At 44.8% G+C, this 18,217-nt stretch overlaps 1 protein-coding gene and 1 long non-coding RNA gene across 21 annotated transcripts in view; both read left to right on the top strand.

The window, feature by feature from the left end:
* The first annotated feature begins 276 nt into the window (after positions 1-276).
* LOC121069816 lies at positions 277-7,068 on the top strand. 2 transcript variants are annotated; one of them, XR_005819633.1, is made up of 4 exons: positions 277-792; positions 869-1,110; positions 3,873-5,254; positions 6,356-7,068. It is a non-coding gene; the product is annotated as an uncharacterized LOC121069816 (long non-coding RNA). The 2 variants fall into 2 exon arrangements; XR_005819634.1 differs by having other exon boundaries at positions 3,797-5,254.
* Positions 7,069-8,346: 1,278 nt separating this feature from the next.
* KIAA1109 (KIAA1109 ortholog) overlaps positions 8,347-18,217 on the top strand; it is a 115,954-nt gene continuing 106,083 nt past the window's right edge. For 18 of the 19 annotated variants that reach the window (XM_040556278.1, XM_040556294.1, XM_040556293.1 and 15 more), the window contains exons 1-2: positions 8,347-8,459; positions 16,767-16,896. In XM_040556278.1, the coding sequence (XP_040412212.1) occupies positions 16,800-16,896 (97 nt within the window). In that variant the 5' untranslated portion in view covers positions 8,347-8,459; positions 16,767-16,799. Of the gene's footprint in view, positions 8,460-15,890; positions 16,009-16,766; positions 16,897-18,217 lie in introns of those variants that run through there. The other variant, XM_040556276.1, reaches the window with a different exon arrangement.

Here is an 18,217-nt window from a genome sequence, read left to right as displayed (position 1 = left end):
TCGTTTTCCAATTACATGTGAGAAAAATAAAATGAAGAGAGCAAAAGGCAAAAAAACCTTATATAAGGCACCCAGCCTTGCACAGTGGCAATCACCACAATTCAGGGTGCAATACAATGTTCAGGGTACAAGCAGGGAAGCTACACAGTTTAACAAAAGCAAACCTGAGAAGTTGCTTATTTATAAATTGTTTGTTGCTTGTAAATACAATTTGTGAAGTATTTATTAGCTAAAATCCTCAAAATCAAATGTGCCTAAGGTTATGAGCTGAGTGTTAGCACTGGTTGCCAGATTATTATTAAACATTACTGCTGGTCAGTTTTCATCATATTACCAACAACGCACATTTATTTGTACTGCTTTACGAACGACGTGGGGTAACCGGGGATCTGGTCTGGTTACACAGTGATCCTGTCAACTGTGCTTGGCCCGGGGAACACGACGGGCCTGTGTCCTGCCTCGGCTCACGGCCAGACCTTGCGGGGCCTTCGCCGAGAGCAGGAGCAGGCCCTGCCCCAGCTGCTCCGCTCTCCTCACCCGGCACCGCTGGGTCAGTGAATTCACTGAACACAGGGAGTCTTCAACCTGCTCCTCTTCTATTTCTGTCACTGCTTGCTGTTTCAGTGGCATTTTAAATGTCACCTTGCTCATTCTTAGGTGTTGTAAGCCCTGAAGGTGAGAAGCACCGCACCTCGCGTGAAGCTTTCTAAGGGGCAGAGAAGCATGACTGCTACGACTTTCTGTAAGCTGCGCTATCTTTCCAATCCAATGCTACAGCCTTTGTGTGTGGAGGTACCTACAGTGAATTTAAGACACTGCTCTCACAGTTTTGGCCATGCTCCACCAGTATTTCTCCCTTTTAACCCAGAAGATTCTCAGAAGACCTGGAAAATGCCTGCATGGCCATCGCTTCCCCCACGGACAGGAGCAGGCGCTGCTCTACTCGAGCGTGTTCATTGCTGTGCCCCAGTACCAAAGCTGCACAGGCAGCTGTCCCAGGAGACGAGGAACAGATGACACTACCAATGTACAGCGTGTCAGAGGATCTCCCGGGCAACTTCCAAAGCCACTGGTTACACAGGGCACAAGGATTTCAAGCACCAAATGTGGGTAAGTTGTATGGCACTATAATTTGTTGCACAGCCGACTATCTACTGCCTCACGTGTTCTCCATCGGCACCATTTTGAGAACCTCTGGTCTGGTTCTCAGTGCCGTGATTATTGCCTTCACACAGTTACCTTTCTTCTCCTTCCAGTATGTTTTATTTTTTCCTCATCATCTCTTCTTTCCCCTCTAACTCATTTTCATAACAACTGCACCTAAGTGTGATTATTCCTTCATTTGCGCAAGTACATCGCCCCTTAAAATCCATGTTATATTTGTGCATGGAGAATTCACTGTTGGATTCCCCCACCCCTTCTTCTTTTCTTAAAAACAAAAATGAACAAGCAATGAGAGGAATAAACCCCCACAAAGTCTCAGTATTATCCTGCAACACAGCAGTCATTAAGACAGCAAGTGAAATGTAGCTTCTCCAACAAAAACGCTAGAGGAGGTTGAAAAAAATGTAGGTGGGTATTTGTTCTTACAAAAGGCTTATTGTATAGATCTAGTATTAAACATGGGGTGGTATCCTGTGTATGTCTTTGTACACCCAAACTCCAAGTCTGTGGGAATTTCCAAAGTGCAAAAGGCACGGAGTCTAAGTCAGAATTATTTGTAAACATGGGATAGATGAGATTTATGTAACAGGCTACTGCAGATTTATGAATCCGGGAAAGGAAATAATTACAAAGGAAATTGAAGTTAAAAATAATCATGAACCACCAAAAAGCCTGTGCTTTCTCCTCTTTCTCTGGCAACACAGTGTTACACCCACTTGCTGTGTGCCAGTTCATTCTTCCTTATAACTACTGGGGCCAGTAATGGAGGCTCCAGTTTAAAAAAGAAACTTTACCTGGTGAATGATTATTATATGTTCAAACTAGGTTTTAGATTACTTAGACAAAAAACATATACAATTTGCCTATACATCTAGCACAAAAAGACTTCTAATAGTGTGTTTTGGTACAATGCACTTCTTCTGAGAGCAGAAATAACTAAAAATAAGTGAAATTAAAAAAAAAAAACTAGAGCTAACCTACAATCTCACGAAATTTATTGCCAGGAGAACAGCATAAAACGTAATCAGCAAGACACAGCTGCACTGTCCGTTGTACTCGAGACAACTTTCTAGGCAACTTTTTTCTTTCTTTTATGTAACAAATTCCTCCCTTTGCGTTCTCTGCATGTGGTCCCATTTTAGCAGGGACCAAATGCTTTGCTCTCTTCTGTGCTGTTGTGAGCCAGGACCCGTCAGTATTGCCGTGGGAGCTGCACAACCAGGCAAGCCCGGTGCCTTTCTGCTGGAAGGGGTTTCCGAATTGTGCTCCGCGTTCTCCTGGGGTGTCCTGGCTCTGTGGTCTGGAAAAGGATAATTGATAACCATCCCTAAAGGGATGATTGATAACCTTTCCTCTAGAACAGGTGCTAGATCTAGCCAGAATTTGCCCCTGGAGGGCCTTCTAGTTTGTAGACCTCTGTAGACCACTTTTCGTATTCAAAGTAAGAACATGTTGATAATAAAGTGACACGTGGAGCTGTGATATGCGAACAGTGAAGGAAAGAACTGCTTATAGTTCCCCAACAAGTACTGGTAGGGTTACAGGCACCCAATAAAATCGAATCTAAACCAATACCACAGCTAGACAGAAACTAAATGAGGAGAAAAGCTCAAGGCATAACTCCACAGCGCTGGACACTGATGTTGCGCACAGTGCACGTGATAATGCTGGTGGCCATGCCAGGGAGCAGGGAAATGGTGCACCATCCGAATGCACACCCAAAGCTGGGCACAGGTTTTTAACGGGTTCAGAGGAGAGATCGCAGGAAAATGCAACAGGATGAAGGAAGTCTCAGGGACCGTAATAACAACAATAACTTCCTTAATAGCAACAATCTCCTTAATAGTAAGGAAGTTGTAATCTGCACCAAAAAAGGAAGCTGCAGCACCATTAAGCTTCCTGTGTGCATGCCTAGCAAGTGATGTGGGGGAAAGCTGAGGAAGGAGGGCTTTTAACATACCATGTGAAGGATTTGGGGAAAAACCTGTACAGGTGCCACATAAGGACACTCAAGTGTGTTTTAATAATTGCCAAGACATGGTGATGGGTTTGATGGGATCTTTAGATGTTTGCGTGTTTTCACCTGTCTTATTTTCTGAAATTAAAAGTAACAGTTTCTTCACAGGTATGTGATTTCTAATGCTGTCTGAAAACGGTTTTGATAGAAGAATTTTAACAAGTTGTAGGTAAAGGCTTTTGGCTTCTGCAAGCTAATTCCTGGACGGGCAGAAATCAGTGTTCATTTTAGAGGGTTTGATGCCTGGTTCCTCACAGAATAATCTGCACGACAGAGGTCTGAATGAGATGCACGAGATCTTTTCTGCACATTTTGCTGAACAGTACCTGTCTAAAATACAGATTTTATTATAGGTGTTGGTTTACAATCACACTCGCTAGTGACATTGGAAGGAAAAAGTTTGCTAAAATGATTCTTTGAAGAAAGTAAAATAGCCGTGTGTTGTCAGCAACTTTAATACACCACACTTACTGCTGATTGACTTTAAAACTACATTATTTGGTTTAGAGGAACATGGCAGCATGTGGAGTAAATAATATTTTCTTACAGATTTTTTTTTAGCGATTTATTGAAGAATAGCTTTAACCTTCACTGTGTTTCCTATATTCATTTAAGATTTGGGAGCACAGATCTGGTATGAACTGTTCAGAGCTAGGAGGATTTCTTCCAAGGGAATCTGTTTTGGAATCAGTTTTCAGATACAACAGGAGACTAACAACTTCCACTGAAAGGCTGACAACCTTCCGTGAAGCTACTTGGATGAAGCTACTTTGCAATAAAAACTAAGACCCTGCAAGTACCGAAGGTCAAGTATGAACTAAGTTAATTCTGTAATTGGTAACAAGCGACTTCCAGCTCTGGCAAATTATATACTTAATACAAAGTATTAATATTTGTTGTTTTGTTGAAATGAGTGTCTGTGATTTTATCCTCGAAAGAAAAGAACCAAAGAACTTAAGATTTCGCCACTAAGCTAAGGCACGGGTGTGTTTCTGGGCCACTGGCTGCTGGCTTTTGGCTTATGCTATAGGGAGCATCTCAAATATTTTGTACAAAGGAGTTGGATATGTATTTATACAACTTATACAGTATTTATGCCTAAGCTCAGTGTTTGTTTTGAATGCAATTGAGAATGAACTCGTACAGTAAACATTGGTGGCATTTAGAGATAGCACAAACCAAGTAGCACTTCTGTTCATATGCTTACTGCTCCACCGGCTTCAAAGCACTCGCTGAAGCACAGCTGGAGACAGAATGTAGTTTCATAAAGCACAGATCCCGCTTTTTCCCTACCGATCTGTGATAATTTTCTCAGAGCTAGGAGAAAGAAATGTTTGAAATTCTGAGCTGGTTACCATGCTGCTCTCAGTCCAAGTGAGCCCAACCCAAGATGTGAGACGCCCGCATCTGCACTTCAGCAGCCTCTTGTGATATTGAGCACAGCATCAGGAAAACAATTTCCCAACCATATATCATTAGAGAGCTCAGTGCAAGAGGATTGTCTGACAAAGGCTTTTCAATCTGATAGAGACTGTGAAGGCTCTTTACAGTTTCCTGATTAAATGAATTGTCTCTTAAACCGACTGATGACAATGAATCAGCTTCCAGCTCCTCAACCACAGGTGCGTGATCCTGCCCACCCTGCTGGCAGAGGACTTTTGTAGGCCCCTGATGCTTTTTGGGGTGAGGAAGGGTTGTGGTGGTGGTTGGGGCAGGAGGATGCACGGACTGGAGGCTCTGCAGCTGTGTTTTGGGCTGGCTCCCTGCCCTCTCTGCCCGCTGCTTGGGGAGAGGATCCTGGATCTTGGGGAAAATACCTCCGGGATTAGTGGGCTGAAGGGGGAAACAAGATCCTTGCTGCTCAAGCAGTTGCATACGGCAGCTCAGTGAAGTGTTGCTTGCTTAATTTGTTTTCTTTTTGACTTTCTGTCATGTTTCTGTTGGAGGAGCACTGATGTGCCCAGTGCTGATCCTTAGAGGGGCTGTTCCCGCGGGCTGGAAGGTCACATCAGCTGGAGCAGTGGCTGCTTGCTTCCCTTGGAAACAGCGGTAATACCCAGCTGCCTTAAAAAGGTAAATTGTAAGTCCAAGAAATGGGAATTAAAGTTTCCAGTCACATTTTTGCTGTTGTTAAATAGTGTCATGTACCCAGGATCTTCTGTTTTTGTATAAATACATTCTGACAACCTCAAAATTAGCTTGACTTTGACCCTTGAGTGGCATCAACCAAAGACAAAACATGAATTAACAGACTTGGCAGCATTTAGAACAATGTTTGGAGAAATGTCTTTGGCTGAAAAACAGAAGAGGTACAGATAATTTAGAGATGGTGCTTTCACTCAACCACTCCTCTTTCAAGAAAAAACACACACAACCAACCAAAAAAAAAAAAAGGAAAAAAAAATCAAAACAGAAACAAATGAAAAAAAAAAAACTCGGAGTCTTAGGCACAAAAATAAACATTCTGAGGCAAATGGGAATGCCACCTCATTTAAAATAAGTTCAAGTGTAGAGGACAGGGTTATAATTTTCCTCAACTTGAAAGTTATATGATGAGACAACATTTATAAAATCTCTTGTCAATTCCCATGCTGATAACTGGAGACGCAACATCATTCGCTGAAAAGAATTAAGCATGAATGATTCGCTGTTTCCTAGACCATGAGAAAAATCTGGGCAAGCCTGAAAAGTTATGCCCCAGGGACAGCGTTCAAGCCGGGGCTGATCGTGCTGTGTGCGTGCGCGCAATGCCATCGCAAGCTGTCTGCTTCCCCTACAAAGCGGCTGAGCCTCTGGTACAGCCCAGAGAGGATGTGGTGAAAGAACCCCCTGAACTACCTCCCCTCTACGGAAATTTGAATCTAGGTGTGACAATCATCCTGTTGCACGACTTTTAAGGTACTGAATTGTGTTACAGTGCATTGTGTATTTCATCTGTTAGCCTCCAGGCACCTCGAGAATGGCTAGATGTGTCAGGAGAAGCTCTCTTGGTGCTTCAGATGTGAATCATTGACTCATTGACTGGGTTATAAAAGGCAAAGTCAATTAATCAGCTCCTCCCTTCTGTTACCCGAGAGTTTTTGTTTATGCAAATAACATATCTTGAACCTTTGGTTATTTGTGTACCCTTTCAAAAGTAATTTCTACAAATGTCAAACATATTTTACCATTTAGCATCAGTGTATAGCAGGAAGAGGTGAAAGAAGCAATCCAGCATCGTTACTTATTGGGAAGAAAATTAAGGGAAAATTCTTTAAAGAAGAGAGAGAAGAAACAGAAAGCTGGAGGAAAATATCAGGAGCTCATTTGTGGACACTCCCCCGAAAGGTCACGGGAGGCAATGGAAGGAATGAAACTGTTGATGGAAATCAGCAACACAGACAAACATCCAAAAAAATGCAATCTTCAAAAAAGCAGCAGGCAATCAGGCAGGGGTGCTGTGAGAATCCACAAACCTCAAGTCAGTGCTAAAATAGGACAGCCACCCAGCTCTGTGGAACAAGGGGCGTCAGCGCAGCCCCAGGCGCCCACCTGGGCAAGAAGAGAGCCCGCAGGGACAGGGTTTGTCCAGCCCGCCTCCAAGGACACTGGCAAAAGAGCACCGACCTCTCAGGTGTGGAGATGGTAGGGGCCAAATACTGGGCTCCAAGACACACAAACCTGAAAGTGAAATAAGGCTGTTGCCTCTGACTGCTAAAACTGCTCCTGTTATCAGTTTTGGAAATAGTTCCTACTGCTGCTGCACAAGCAAAGGGACCAAAGACATTTTACACAGAAGTACTGCAGGCCATCGTAAGGCGAAAGGAAGCATGCTGTTAGAGAGACTGTGCTATAAATACACACGTGTATTAACTTGTTACATAAACTCAGTGGCATGTTGGACTTAAGCTGGCCTTTCTGTGAAAATACTTTGTGGAACAACTTATCTTCTTGATTCGATCATGTGCAGACCCAAAGACCCTGCGCTTCCTCCCGGTCACTGCCGCAGTTATGGCCCAGCAATCCAGGCTCTTGGGGTGTGATCTCGGTAGCTTTAGATTGTGGTATCCCTCCAAGGACAGCAGCAATTTCTGTCTCGACTGGATTTTGGTTGTTGTGGCTGAGAGAGCTGGGGCTGTTCAGCCTAGAGAAGAGAAAAGGCTCCAGGGAGACCTCATTGCGGCCTTTCAGTACTTGAAGGGGACTCACAAAAAAGATGGAGAGCAACTCTTTGCTCCATTGGATAATGACAGGATGAGGGGGAATGGCTTCAAACTGAAAGAGGGTAGGTTTAGATTAGATGTAAGGAGGAAGTTCCTCACTCAGAGGGTGGTGAGAGACTGGCACAGGCTGCCCAGGGAAGCTGTGGATGCCCCATCCCTGGAGGTGCTCAAGGCCAGGCTGGATGGGGCTTTGGGCAACCTGGTCCTGTGGGAGGTGTCCCTGCCCATGGCAGGGGGGTGGAACTGGGTGGGCTTGGAGGTCCCTTCCAACCCGAGCTGTTCTATGGTTCTGTGATTGTATGATTGTGGGACTCACTCTGCCCTGTAACTTAAAGAATTTAAGAAAAATTTCGGTCTTGTTTTTCAAACATGAGAAGATTTTCCTGGGAAGAAAGCCCAAGTTTCTCTCACAGAGAAGGCAAGCATGGGTGCCCCTTGTGATACAAACAGCCTCTAAGCAGCAGAGGGGGACAGATTTTTCTTCAAGCGAGCCCTGTGCACCATGTTCCTGGCCAGGAGCATATCAGCACCAGAGCTTCCCTTTTCCTTTTCCTTTTCCTTTTCCTTTTCCTTTCCTCTTATCCCTTTCCCTTGTCCTTTTCCCTTTCCCATATCATTTTCCCTTTCCCTTCTCCTTTTCCTTTTCCCTTATCCCTTTCCCTTGCCTTTTTCCCTTCCCCTTTCTCCTCTCCCTTTCCCTTTCCTTTCCCCTCTCCCTCTCCCTCCCCCGCCCACAGCCCCGCCCTCTCCCAGCCTCCTGCCCCCGCGCGGAGTCACCCCCCGCCCCGCGCATGCGCAGCGCCTCCCACAGCCGGGCGGAAGAAGGGCGTGGTTTCTCCCCCCCCACACACACACCCACCCACCCACTCCTCCACCCGCGCCTCGCGATTGGCCCCCTCCACCCCCCCGTATCGCGCCTCCTCCCTTACCGTTGGCCCTACCTCCCGGCGGCGCTTACCCATTGGCTGCGGCGGCGCTGCGGCCGGGGCGGGGGCGGTGCCCGCCGGGAGGTGCGGGAAGGCCCGGGCCGCCGCCGCTTCCGGGTCCGTGGTGGAGCCGCGGCGGAGGAAAATGGCGTAAGTGCGGGGCGTGGGGGGGGGTGGGTGAGGGGGCGCGGGGGGGGCCGTGAGGGCGGCGGGGCTGTGATGGCGGCCGCGGCGCGGGGCGAGCACTTGTTGCTGCCGCCCCAAAAGCTGCGGGTCGGCCTGGCGCAGCCCCCGGCGAACAGCCCGGTCTGGTTCGCTGAGGGGTGGTAGCGCAGGTGGCTGGGGGGGCTGCCTGGGGGCTGTGCGGTTTGGCAGGCTTCTCCCCTTCCCCGAGCTGCGGCGGTGTGTCAGGGAGGCGTTGGGAGAAATGCCGGAAAAATGCACGCGTGAGGTAGAGAGTGTTAGTTTCGGAGGGTATTCCTGAGGTACAAAGCTCTGGTCCAAACACACACATAAAAAACGAAGTCAGTCTCCTCACTGAGACCAGCCCCAACAGGGATTTTACCCCCTAAATAGAGGAGCATCCGTAACAGAAACTTCTATTTATCCCCACTGTTACAAGCCTTTAGGTTCTGGTGTGGTTTTGCTTGGTTTTTCTTCCTCAGCAGCCAAAACTGGCAATGTTAGCAGCAAAACAACCCCCTCCCCTGAAGAAGCCTGGGACACATGGCTAGGCATTTTTTTTTTTAATTTGAAGTAAAAGTAAGTGAAAAAGCAGTCAAAGTTCAGTTGGGCACTGCCTGACAAGCAGTGAAGTGATGCAAGGGGTATGTTGCTTGCCACACCAGGAATTTCTTTAATTCCTCTTGTGTTAAGATTTGTGTCCTGCACTTTGACAAATAAATGAACAAAAATGGTCTGTTCTTGTTTTGGGGGGAAGGAGGGGAAATCATCTATTACAGTAACTCATTTTTTTGTTATAATTTTGAAGTACTTAGAGCATCAGTGTTTTCAAAAGGATTGAAATAAAATAAAATTGGATTTTTTGGACCCTGAATCAGTAGATGTGAAAGGTTTTTTTTTTTTTTTTACTCCTTTTGGACAATGATACTTGTGTAAACCACTCAAACTAGATTTTTTTTTTCCTCCTCAAGCAGCGTTATATATATTTGCAATGTAGATGCTTTTCTAGTAGTTGCTATTTCTCTGTTAGATAAAATATATCTCATCAGGTAGACTGCTGCAAGAATCATTTTTGTATCTCACAGCTTCTTTGAACAAGACTTTTAATTTTAACTCATTTTCTAAGCACACACATTATTTACTAAGGTAAGCTCCTGTAGTGCAAATGTGGTGTAAGTAATGCTGTCCACACAGCAGTTTGACTGGGGTGGCTCCCAGCTCTGCTCTGTTTGGAGTTGAGCCGTTTCCGCTTGAGGTCGGAGCAAGATTTCATTAAAGCAATTAACGCAGTCGTTCAGCTTGTTTACAGTTTACCACTACCGTTGCTTCAAGCACTGGCTCAAGGGTAGGAACTTGGGCCCGAATCTCAGTTCTTCTGCTGAAAATGATGCCAGTCTTCAATTGCCTGTAGGATGTGAAGCAAATGCAACGCTTTGGATAGTAGAATTGCTGTGTAAGTGCTATCCCGTAGCTTATTTAGTGTGTGTGTGCTTTGAGAACAACTTCTCTTCCTTCCCCTTTACCATACTTGTTGATTAAGGACTTAACTGAGCTTCCTACACTGTCTGGGGCTGGCTTGAAGTCTCCAGACCTAGCCGGAATACTTTGGGAAAGACGCCAAGGTTGGCAGCTTTTTGTTTTATAAAATGTGCTGAAAGTGCGCCTAGGTGCTGATAACATCGCGTGCCCTCAGAGGGAAGTTCAGCTGAGTTATGTTTGCATTTGTGAGACTGCTGTTGAACATCGCTGAATTACGTGAGGCTCTGACTTGGTACCAGCTCTTGCTGGAGACCCTTTAAAAGAAAGTGACGAAGCGGGTAGGACATGGAAACGCCATTTCTTTGCCTTAAGGACCTCTTGTGGGCATGGCTCCCTTAGTGGAGATGTGAAGCATCCGTGTGTGTTTCCTAAGTTCATTTATTTAGACTAGGGGAATTTACCTCCTCTGGTTTAATCTTATGTCTTGGGCGCAATTGCAGCTCTGCTGTCTTGTAAATGCTGCAGAAACTGGGAGTTGTGCCCTCCGACTGGAAGTTAACTTTTAAGGAATTAAATGTGGACATTATTTTAGAGAGCAGATTTTGCTTTGCTTTCCAATTAACAAATACTTGGTAAACACCTGATTTCTCTGAACTGAAGATCTGAGGAATGTCCCTGATAAACTTTAACTCCCATTTATTTCCCCCATAAATTCCAGTCATAATAGTAAGGGGATTGGCAGCATCCTTTACATCACTACTTGCTTCATAACCGTATAGAAGTTTTTTTTCCTCAGCCTTACGAAATGTTAGTTTTTGTTCACATCTTTGGATACTGTTTTAGTCAGCCATCTCTGCAAGGTGTGCCAGAAAAAAGGAGTATTCCAAAGGATGGGATTAAAAAGACATTTCCTTTTTTCCTCTCCTTTTCTATCAGCCTGAGACCGGTATTACTCTGACGTTCCCAGGCACCAAGTAAAATACCTGTTGCTTTCATCTTCAGTTGCAGGTGTAGGACAGAGCCCTTGCGGCCGCGTTGCTGTTCCCTTGGCTTCAGCTCTCCGCCAGGCGGAGAGGATGCTGGAAGGCCTCTGTCAGCAGCGGGTCCGCCGGCTCCTCATCTTGCTCCCCTGCCCCTGCAGAGCTCACGTGCTGGGGGCTTTGTCCAGCCAGCCGCCTGAATGAAGCCAAAGTATGAGACGGGATCTGCAGTGGTTTTTTGTGTTGACCATCCACCTTTTGGATGGGCTTCTATTTTATTTTTTTGGGGGGTCAACCCTTTTATACGTGCGTGCTTTCTGTAACTTTTGTTTTGTTCTAGCAGGGTTTTTTTTTTTTTCCTCAGGCTCAGTGTTAGCACTTCATGCTGAAGTTAACACTAGTTTATGTATTTGATGTAACTGAAATATATTTATAAAGGCTTGATGCAGGTACTTCTGAGTGAGTGGCTTTTTCGGGAATGGAGTGTTTGCTGAGAGCCTGGTCCAGGTTGGAATACTGGGAGCAGGCTGGAAATAAAGCACATCCCCCAGGACTGTCAGATGACTTCCCTCAGTTTCCATCAATTACATCCTTTTAGTACTGATAAAATTTGAATAATACATGACTCAAGTAATTAAAACTTGTACATTTTCTGTTAAGTGTGTGTTTCTCCTCTAAAGAATGCCTGTCTGACCGGGAGGAGCAAGTCTAGGTAACATCGAACCCTCACATCTTCAATTCAATCTAAACATGCACCTGGAAAGCAGGCCCCAAGTATTTTGTGTGGGCATCACAAACCGAGGGCTGGGCCTCCTCTCTCTCCTCGTTCTCATTTGCAGAAGGGTGACTACACAACACCTTAAAGGACTGATGTGAAAATAAATGAGTGGTGTGATTCTGTCACTGCAGTGCCCCGAAATCCCGTGCTTCTCCTTTCTTCCTCTCAGGAGAAGTCACACAACTTTCTGTGTGTAGCACACCAGGCAGCTGATGCAAGCCACAAGTGACATTTGGAATAGTAAAGATGTTTTTAAAAAAAGGGGGGGGGGGTCATTATAGTTTTGGACCATATTCTGGCTTGTTTTTGGGGATCATCATCACAAAACAGTAGAGACTTTGAGAACATACTGTAAAAAATGCAGAGATGCATGTGGATTTCTGGGTTTCTCTTTCCCACTGATATGTGCTCTGTCTGGTACTGGCAGGGCTGGTAAGGGTCAGCTTCCCATCCACTCTCGTGCTTTCCAGAGTACTCCCCTAAGACTTGTCAAGTGTGCTGTTCCTTCAGAAGAACACGCTGGCAGCTTGCTTTGAAACCGCAGGCACACCAAGCCACCAGTCAGTGTCCCTGCAGAGTGCCCAGTCAGCGTTCTGTTGCTGCCCTCTGAGGGTGGCAGAGACACCGCGTGTGTGAGGTGTGAGCAGGTGGACGACCTGCTCAGCCTGGTGGCGGAGCTCAAGGGGGAGGTGGAGAGGTTGAGGGCTATCAGCGAGTGTGAGCAGGAGATAGACCGGTGGGGCAGCTCCCGGCCAGGCTTGGTGTGGGGTCTGGAGAACAAGTCATACGAGGAGCGGCTGAGGGAGCTGGGTTTGTTCAGCCTGGAGAAGAGGAGGCTCAGGGGCGACCTTGTCGCTCTCTACAGGTACCTTAAAGGAGGCTGTAGCGAGGTGGGGGTTGGTCTATTCTCCCACGTGCCTGGTGACAGGACGAGGGGGAATGGGCTAAAGTTGCGCCAGGGGAGGTTTAGGTTGGATATTAGGAAGAACTTCTTTACCGAAAGGGTTGTGAGGCACTGGAATAGGCTGCCCAGGGAAGTGGTTGAGTCGCCATCCCTGGAGGTCTTTAAAAGACGTTTAGATGTAGAGCTTAGTGATATGGTTTAGTGGAGGACTTGTTAGTGTTAGGTCAGAGGTTGGACTCGGTGATCTTGGAGGTCTCTTCCAACCTAGATGATTCTGTGGACTGCAAAGGAGTTTTGCCCTTGGGGTGAGCATAACGGAGGAAGGATGTGTGCAGATAGCTGGGCCACGTGCACAATGCAGAGGGCACGGAGGGTGGAGGCAGGTAGGAGCAGGACTGTCAATGGAAAGTAGCTCATGGTTGTCCTGGAAAGGCTGCATCTCTGCCTCCTAATGCTGCTGATCCTGCCTCTGCATCCTCCACGCCATGTAAATGCCCAAGGACGACATCGGTAGCTTGTCCTGCTGAAGTCTCTGCCTGCAGCGGCTGTCTGTTGCCCTAAGTCTTAGAGGTGCAGTTGCTTCATAATCAAAATGGATTAAGCACTTGTGTCCTCTGAGACACATGTGCATCCAGTGCAGGTGGTAGTGCTGCCTGTTTCTGGAAACTTACGCTCCCATCCTCTTCCTCCTCCTTCTCAGGTGCCTCAGTTGAGGGCAGGGGGTGCCATCAGCGGGCCGGGGCCTCAAAGGATCCGTGGTGGAGCTCCAAAACTTGCAAACGTTGTCTGATGCGGGATTCCCTTGTTCATTTGCGTGTGAATAGCAAAAATATTCCAGAAAACTTCCAAGGATACCCATCTTATGGTTGGGCTAGTGATGGCAAAAAGCGATGAACGCAGTCTTTGTTTCAGCAGGCCAATATCAGCATCCCATCGCTTGCGGTCTCGTCTTGCCACAGTCCTACAGAGCCATAACAACATTCAATTTCCTGCCTTAGTGTTGTTTAACAATAGCTTATTTCTTAGGAAGTATCTTAGGAAACATGTAATTTCCTAAATTGATAAGAATTTTGATGATAATTTCTTAGGAAATTTATTAGGAATAGATAAATGTCTAGGAAAATCACAAGTTGCTTTCTTAGGGTTGTTAGTGTTGTTCACTAAGGTGATCCTGACCACTTGACAACACTTCCACAGTGGTCTTGATCACAAAAGGAGGGTTTGATTTTTCTCTTGAATGGAAGAAACAAATTCTCCCTGTTGTGCTGACAGCTTGGTGTCTCAGTTTCCCTGGTTCCTCTGCCATTCCCAGGTTAAAAGCTCCTAGAGGCTGCCTGCGGAGCATCATCTACTTTGTAATACAAGCTGGCATGTGGGTTTTTTATTAGGGTATTGTGAATGTCTTAAAGCAAATCACGGTACCATTACATAATTTAATTTGCCATTGTAACATCCCTTTAAAACAAGGACTTATTCTTAAAAAACATGTGTGTGTCATGCTGCTTAGTCCTGCTGGTAGGGGAGCTGCCATGGCGGCTGCTTTGTCACCACTCCTGGAGGCAATGAATGGTTTTTCTTTTGGTGGTTTTTCTTTTGTAGTTTGTTTAGTGTTTTGTTTAGTACTTTCCTCATCTTTCCCCCCCATTCTATTCTCTCTCATCAGAAGAGGTAGGGAGCAAATTGCTAGTGCTTGTTAGTGGGACTGTACTTGTTTTACTTCAAAACACAGGCTCCTAATTTGAGGTACTACTTACCCAGATGCAGGACAGACAAATGCATTAAAGGCAAGTTTTTTTCAGCTTCTCTTCCATGTTTTGTTCTCAAGTTACAACAGTGAGAGATGGCGTGGATTTATTTATTACAGGAAAACCTGGATAAATATTAGTTCCTTTGCTAACACTTAGAAATAGTGACATTTCAGAAATGTTATCACAGAATCATCTAGGTTGGAAGGGATCCAAGATCACCGAGTCCAACCTCAGACCTAACGCTAACAAGGCCCCCACTAAACCATATCACTAAGCTAAATGTTTATGCTGCTCAAAACCCAAGATCTTGTCGATGACATTTCGTTTTGTGTTCCCCATCTGATGGAGAGCGTCAGAGACTTCACAAGGAAAGGAAACGAAACCTACCTGGATTTGTTTGAGGGTTGAAGGCTGACAGCCAGACAGGCTGCCAGAGCTGGAAGGTGTTTAAAAAAAGAAAAAGGGGAGGAAAAGGAAAAGAAAAAAAAAAAGAAACAAAGCAGAATGATCTCCCTGTAAGAAGGCTTGACAGATGATGTCCAAGGGAGAAAACTTCAAATGAAAGTAATGCAAGTAAAATAGTGCCGGATGATTATGAATGTTACAGAATTGAGCTACTCCCTGTTAATCACAATTAATATAACCCACTTGCGAGATGATTTGTGCATGTTTTGAATAAGCGCGTGAGATCAGAAGGACTGGGTTTCTGCGCTCCGTGTAACAGTGACATGATGTAGCCAGTTTTTATAAGCTGATGCAAATCCATCACGAAGCAAGGGAATTAATGGGCACGCCGGATTAAGAGGTTATGGAAATATTTCATTGCTCTTGAAGGTTGCCTGGCCGTGCACCACCCGTGATCCTTGCCTTCCAGGAGTGCAGGGGTCTGCGCCGCTGGCCCCAGCGTGTGAGGAAGTGGCTGTGGGGTGCGGGATGGCGGTGCTGGAGCAAAGCCCCAGAGCTGCCTCAAGCAGCAATGCCTGAGGGCAACCTTGTGCTGCGTTAAGCAGCGATACCTGAAGGCAGCTGAATTTTTCATCCCTGAGTTTTACTGCGTGCACAAGTGTGGCCGTATAGGCACTTGCTTGGGGAGAGGGTGCGTGGTCAGAGAGCCGCGTGGCCGCTGCTGCTCTGCTGAGCGAGCTGTACTGCTCTGGGACGGCTTCAAGACGAGGGATTGAACTTTTTTTTTTTTGTGTGTGTGTGTGAATTAAACATTGGTTTAGTGCAGTTCACAAATGGGGAATGAAAGCTTTGTAACAGGTTTAATTACCTTTCAACTCTTGGGCATCTGCATGTATCCATAAACAGTCTGCAGCCCCCAGATTCTGAGATATTTATGTACTGCTTTCCTCACCTACAGAAACAAATGGACTAGATGAGCTTGGAGGTCTCTTCCAACCTAGATGATTCTGTGATTCTGTGAAATCAGGTTTCCTTACTTAGTTGCTTAAAGAAACCATCAGACGTGAACAAATACTTCCATAGGTCTCTGTTCCCTTAGGAATTAAAACCCGAACTTCTGAATCGTTGTCCTGGGCTAGGACTTTTGCCCCTTTGTTGGTACGAAGAACTGCCGCCTTTTCACTCCAGTGTCACCCGTTAAAATGAGGAGAAAAGTTCATATGTAAGCACTCGGGGGGAAAAAACAGGAATTACGCAGTTGGTTAAGAAATGTAATGGTACATGAACAGAGGTTTGAACAGAAATGACCTTTAGGGAGTGGTTCATCTTTGCAAGAAATAGCATGTGTCCTTTTTGTTTTCAAATGATCTGTTTGCCATTCTGCATGTAAGAAGTAAGTGGTATAAAAGACATAAGTTACTGGGGGATTAAGTTACAGCACTGAGTCGAGAGATTCTTAATGCACAAGTGCAATAGAGCAATTATCTTGAAATAAACTGCAATTAATGCTTCTCTGACAGGAACATCTTATGGAACAAACCTCTACTAAGTGAACACAGTGTGCACTTAGTCTCGTGTTACATTTTTAGAATGTTTAACAATTTTACTTCTATGTTCAGTTGCCTTTTAACTTAGTGCTATGGTACAACAGCCTTTTAAACTTGTTTGCTATTATATGCTGTATAGGGCAGTCAGAGTACTAAATTTAGAGAGCATAGTCTGGGATTTTGTTGATCTGCACTCTGTTTTAGGGAAGCACGTGCCTGGAAACTTCGTTTCAGCAGATAGGAGTGTTCTGCTCTGGGTGGAAACAGTTCTGCTCTAGAGGAGAAAAAAAGGGTAGCTGAGAATCATAAAGATGCTATTAAAGGAATAAAATGTATTCATATTTGTTTGAAGCAGACTGTTACACCACGTTAAACATTCCTAAAGTTCTCCACGCGGTACTGTGCTTATTACTCTTTTTTTTTTTCCCTTCAGTTCTATAGGTGCTGACACAACAACAGTTTAGCAATGGATCAAAGGAAAAATGATAGTTTTGTCCCAAGTATCACACAGTTGGAGGACTTCCTAACAGAACATGACTCCAATGTTGTTTGGCTGTTAGTAGGTAAGGTGAATTTATTCTGTTTTGGGTAAGTGTTGTTTTTTTGTTTGTGTGTACTTTTAAACACGCTTCTCAAAACGTTGTTATACCAATAGAGAATTTCTTGCCAAAAGACATCAAAGCATTGAAAACAGATTTTTACTTGCCATATAACTGCTTAGTGATGTACGACAATGCTATTTAAGTAATTCAGAAAGAAAATACAGTATTGTTTCCAATACTAATATTGCTGGGACCCTTGGGAGTGAAGTCCAGTGTGCAAAGGATGATGCTGTACAACTGCTGCTCTGCAAAATAAGAGCTCAGTGAGAACTCTCTGCAAAGTAAGTTTTTTCTAACACCAGAATAAGCTGTTGATTAACTGTAATGCAATAACAGGATTGGCATTGTAGCACACGACAGGCAGATACAGTAACTTCACTCTACAGATATTTAATACAGTATGCATCCTTTGAATCATGATACCAAAGGCACTTGCGTTCAATGACATAACTTTTACACCAAATTGTGTGTCACAATAAGCCTTTAAGGATAGGGTTCTCAGTTATAGGTAGTTTTTGTAAATGTTCTTTAGTTAGACTTACGTTAGTCTTCATAACACTGGTGTTGTTGGTGGTGCTGTTGTTTATATTTGTGTGTACGAACTCTTATTTCCTGAAAATGTAAACAACTGGGGCAGGGAGAGCAAAATAACGATTGAGTTACATTCAGGTCTGGATGAAAGCTTTAGACGTGTGTTGAATTGAGACTTTTCCAAGAATAGGTAATACCTGCTTTTCAGCCTTGATTCCTGGACCCAGAGCAAAGGGCGGCAGAGAAAAAAGCAGAAAAAGTTTCATTTTTGACTTTTGGGAATTGGGTGCGTATGTGTTGGCTATTGGTGCACTGCAATTATTTTTCAGTGGGCCAAGTTGAATGAAATGGATATAGGCAGATAGCTTAGGCTGCTTCCAGAATATTATTCATTTTCACTTTTAATACAATGAAGTGGAAAATTTGCTCTCAACGTAAAGTTTAAGTGTAATCCAGATGAAAATAAGAGAAGTCACCATGCCAGTAGTTGCTCGTGATAAAATATGGAAAGGACATGGAACAGATCTGCAAATTCTGTCTCCAGATGCTTTGAATTAAGACCTAGGGATGTTCAGGTCTTTCACCAAAGAATAAAAGTGTCAAATGGCAGTCTGCAGATTTTTTTTTCTTCCTCTGGTTTTCACTTTCTGCACTGGATTCACAGAACAAACAATTAGTAATACTACTCGGGAAGTATGTAGGACATAAGCAATTCCATTTAACAACTATAAATCAAACCAAAGGCTTTGCT

Source organism: Cygnus olor, chromosome 4 (genome assembly GCF_009769625.2).
Source record: "Cygnus olor isolate bCygOlo1 chromosome 4, bCygOlo1.pri.v2, whole genome shotgun sequence".
Lineage (NCBI taxonomy): Eukaryota > Metazoa > Chordata > Aves > Anseriformes > Anatidae > Cygnus > Cygnus olor.
This window is presented reverse-complemented; position numbering and strand designations above follow the sequence as displayed.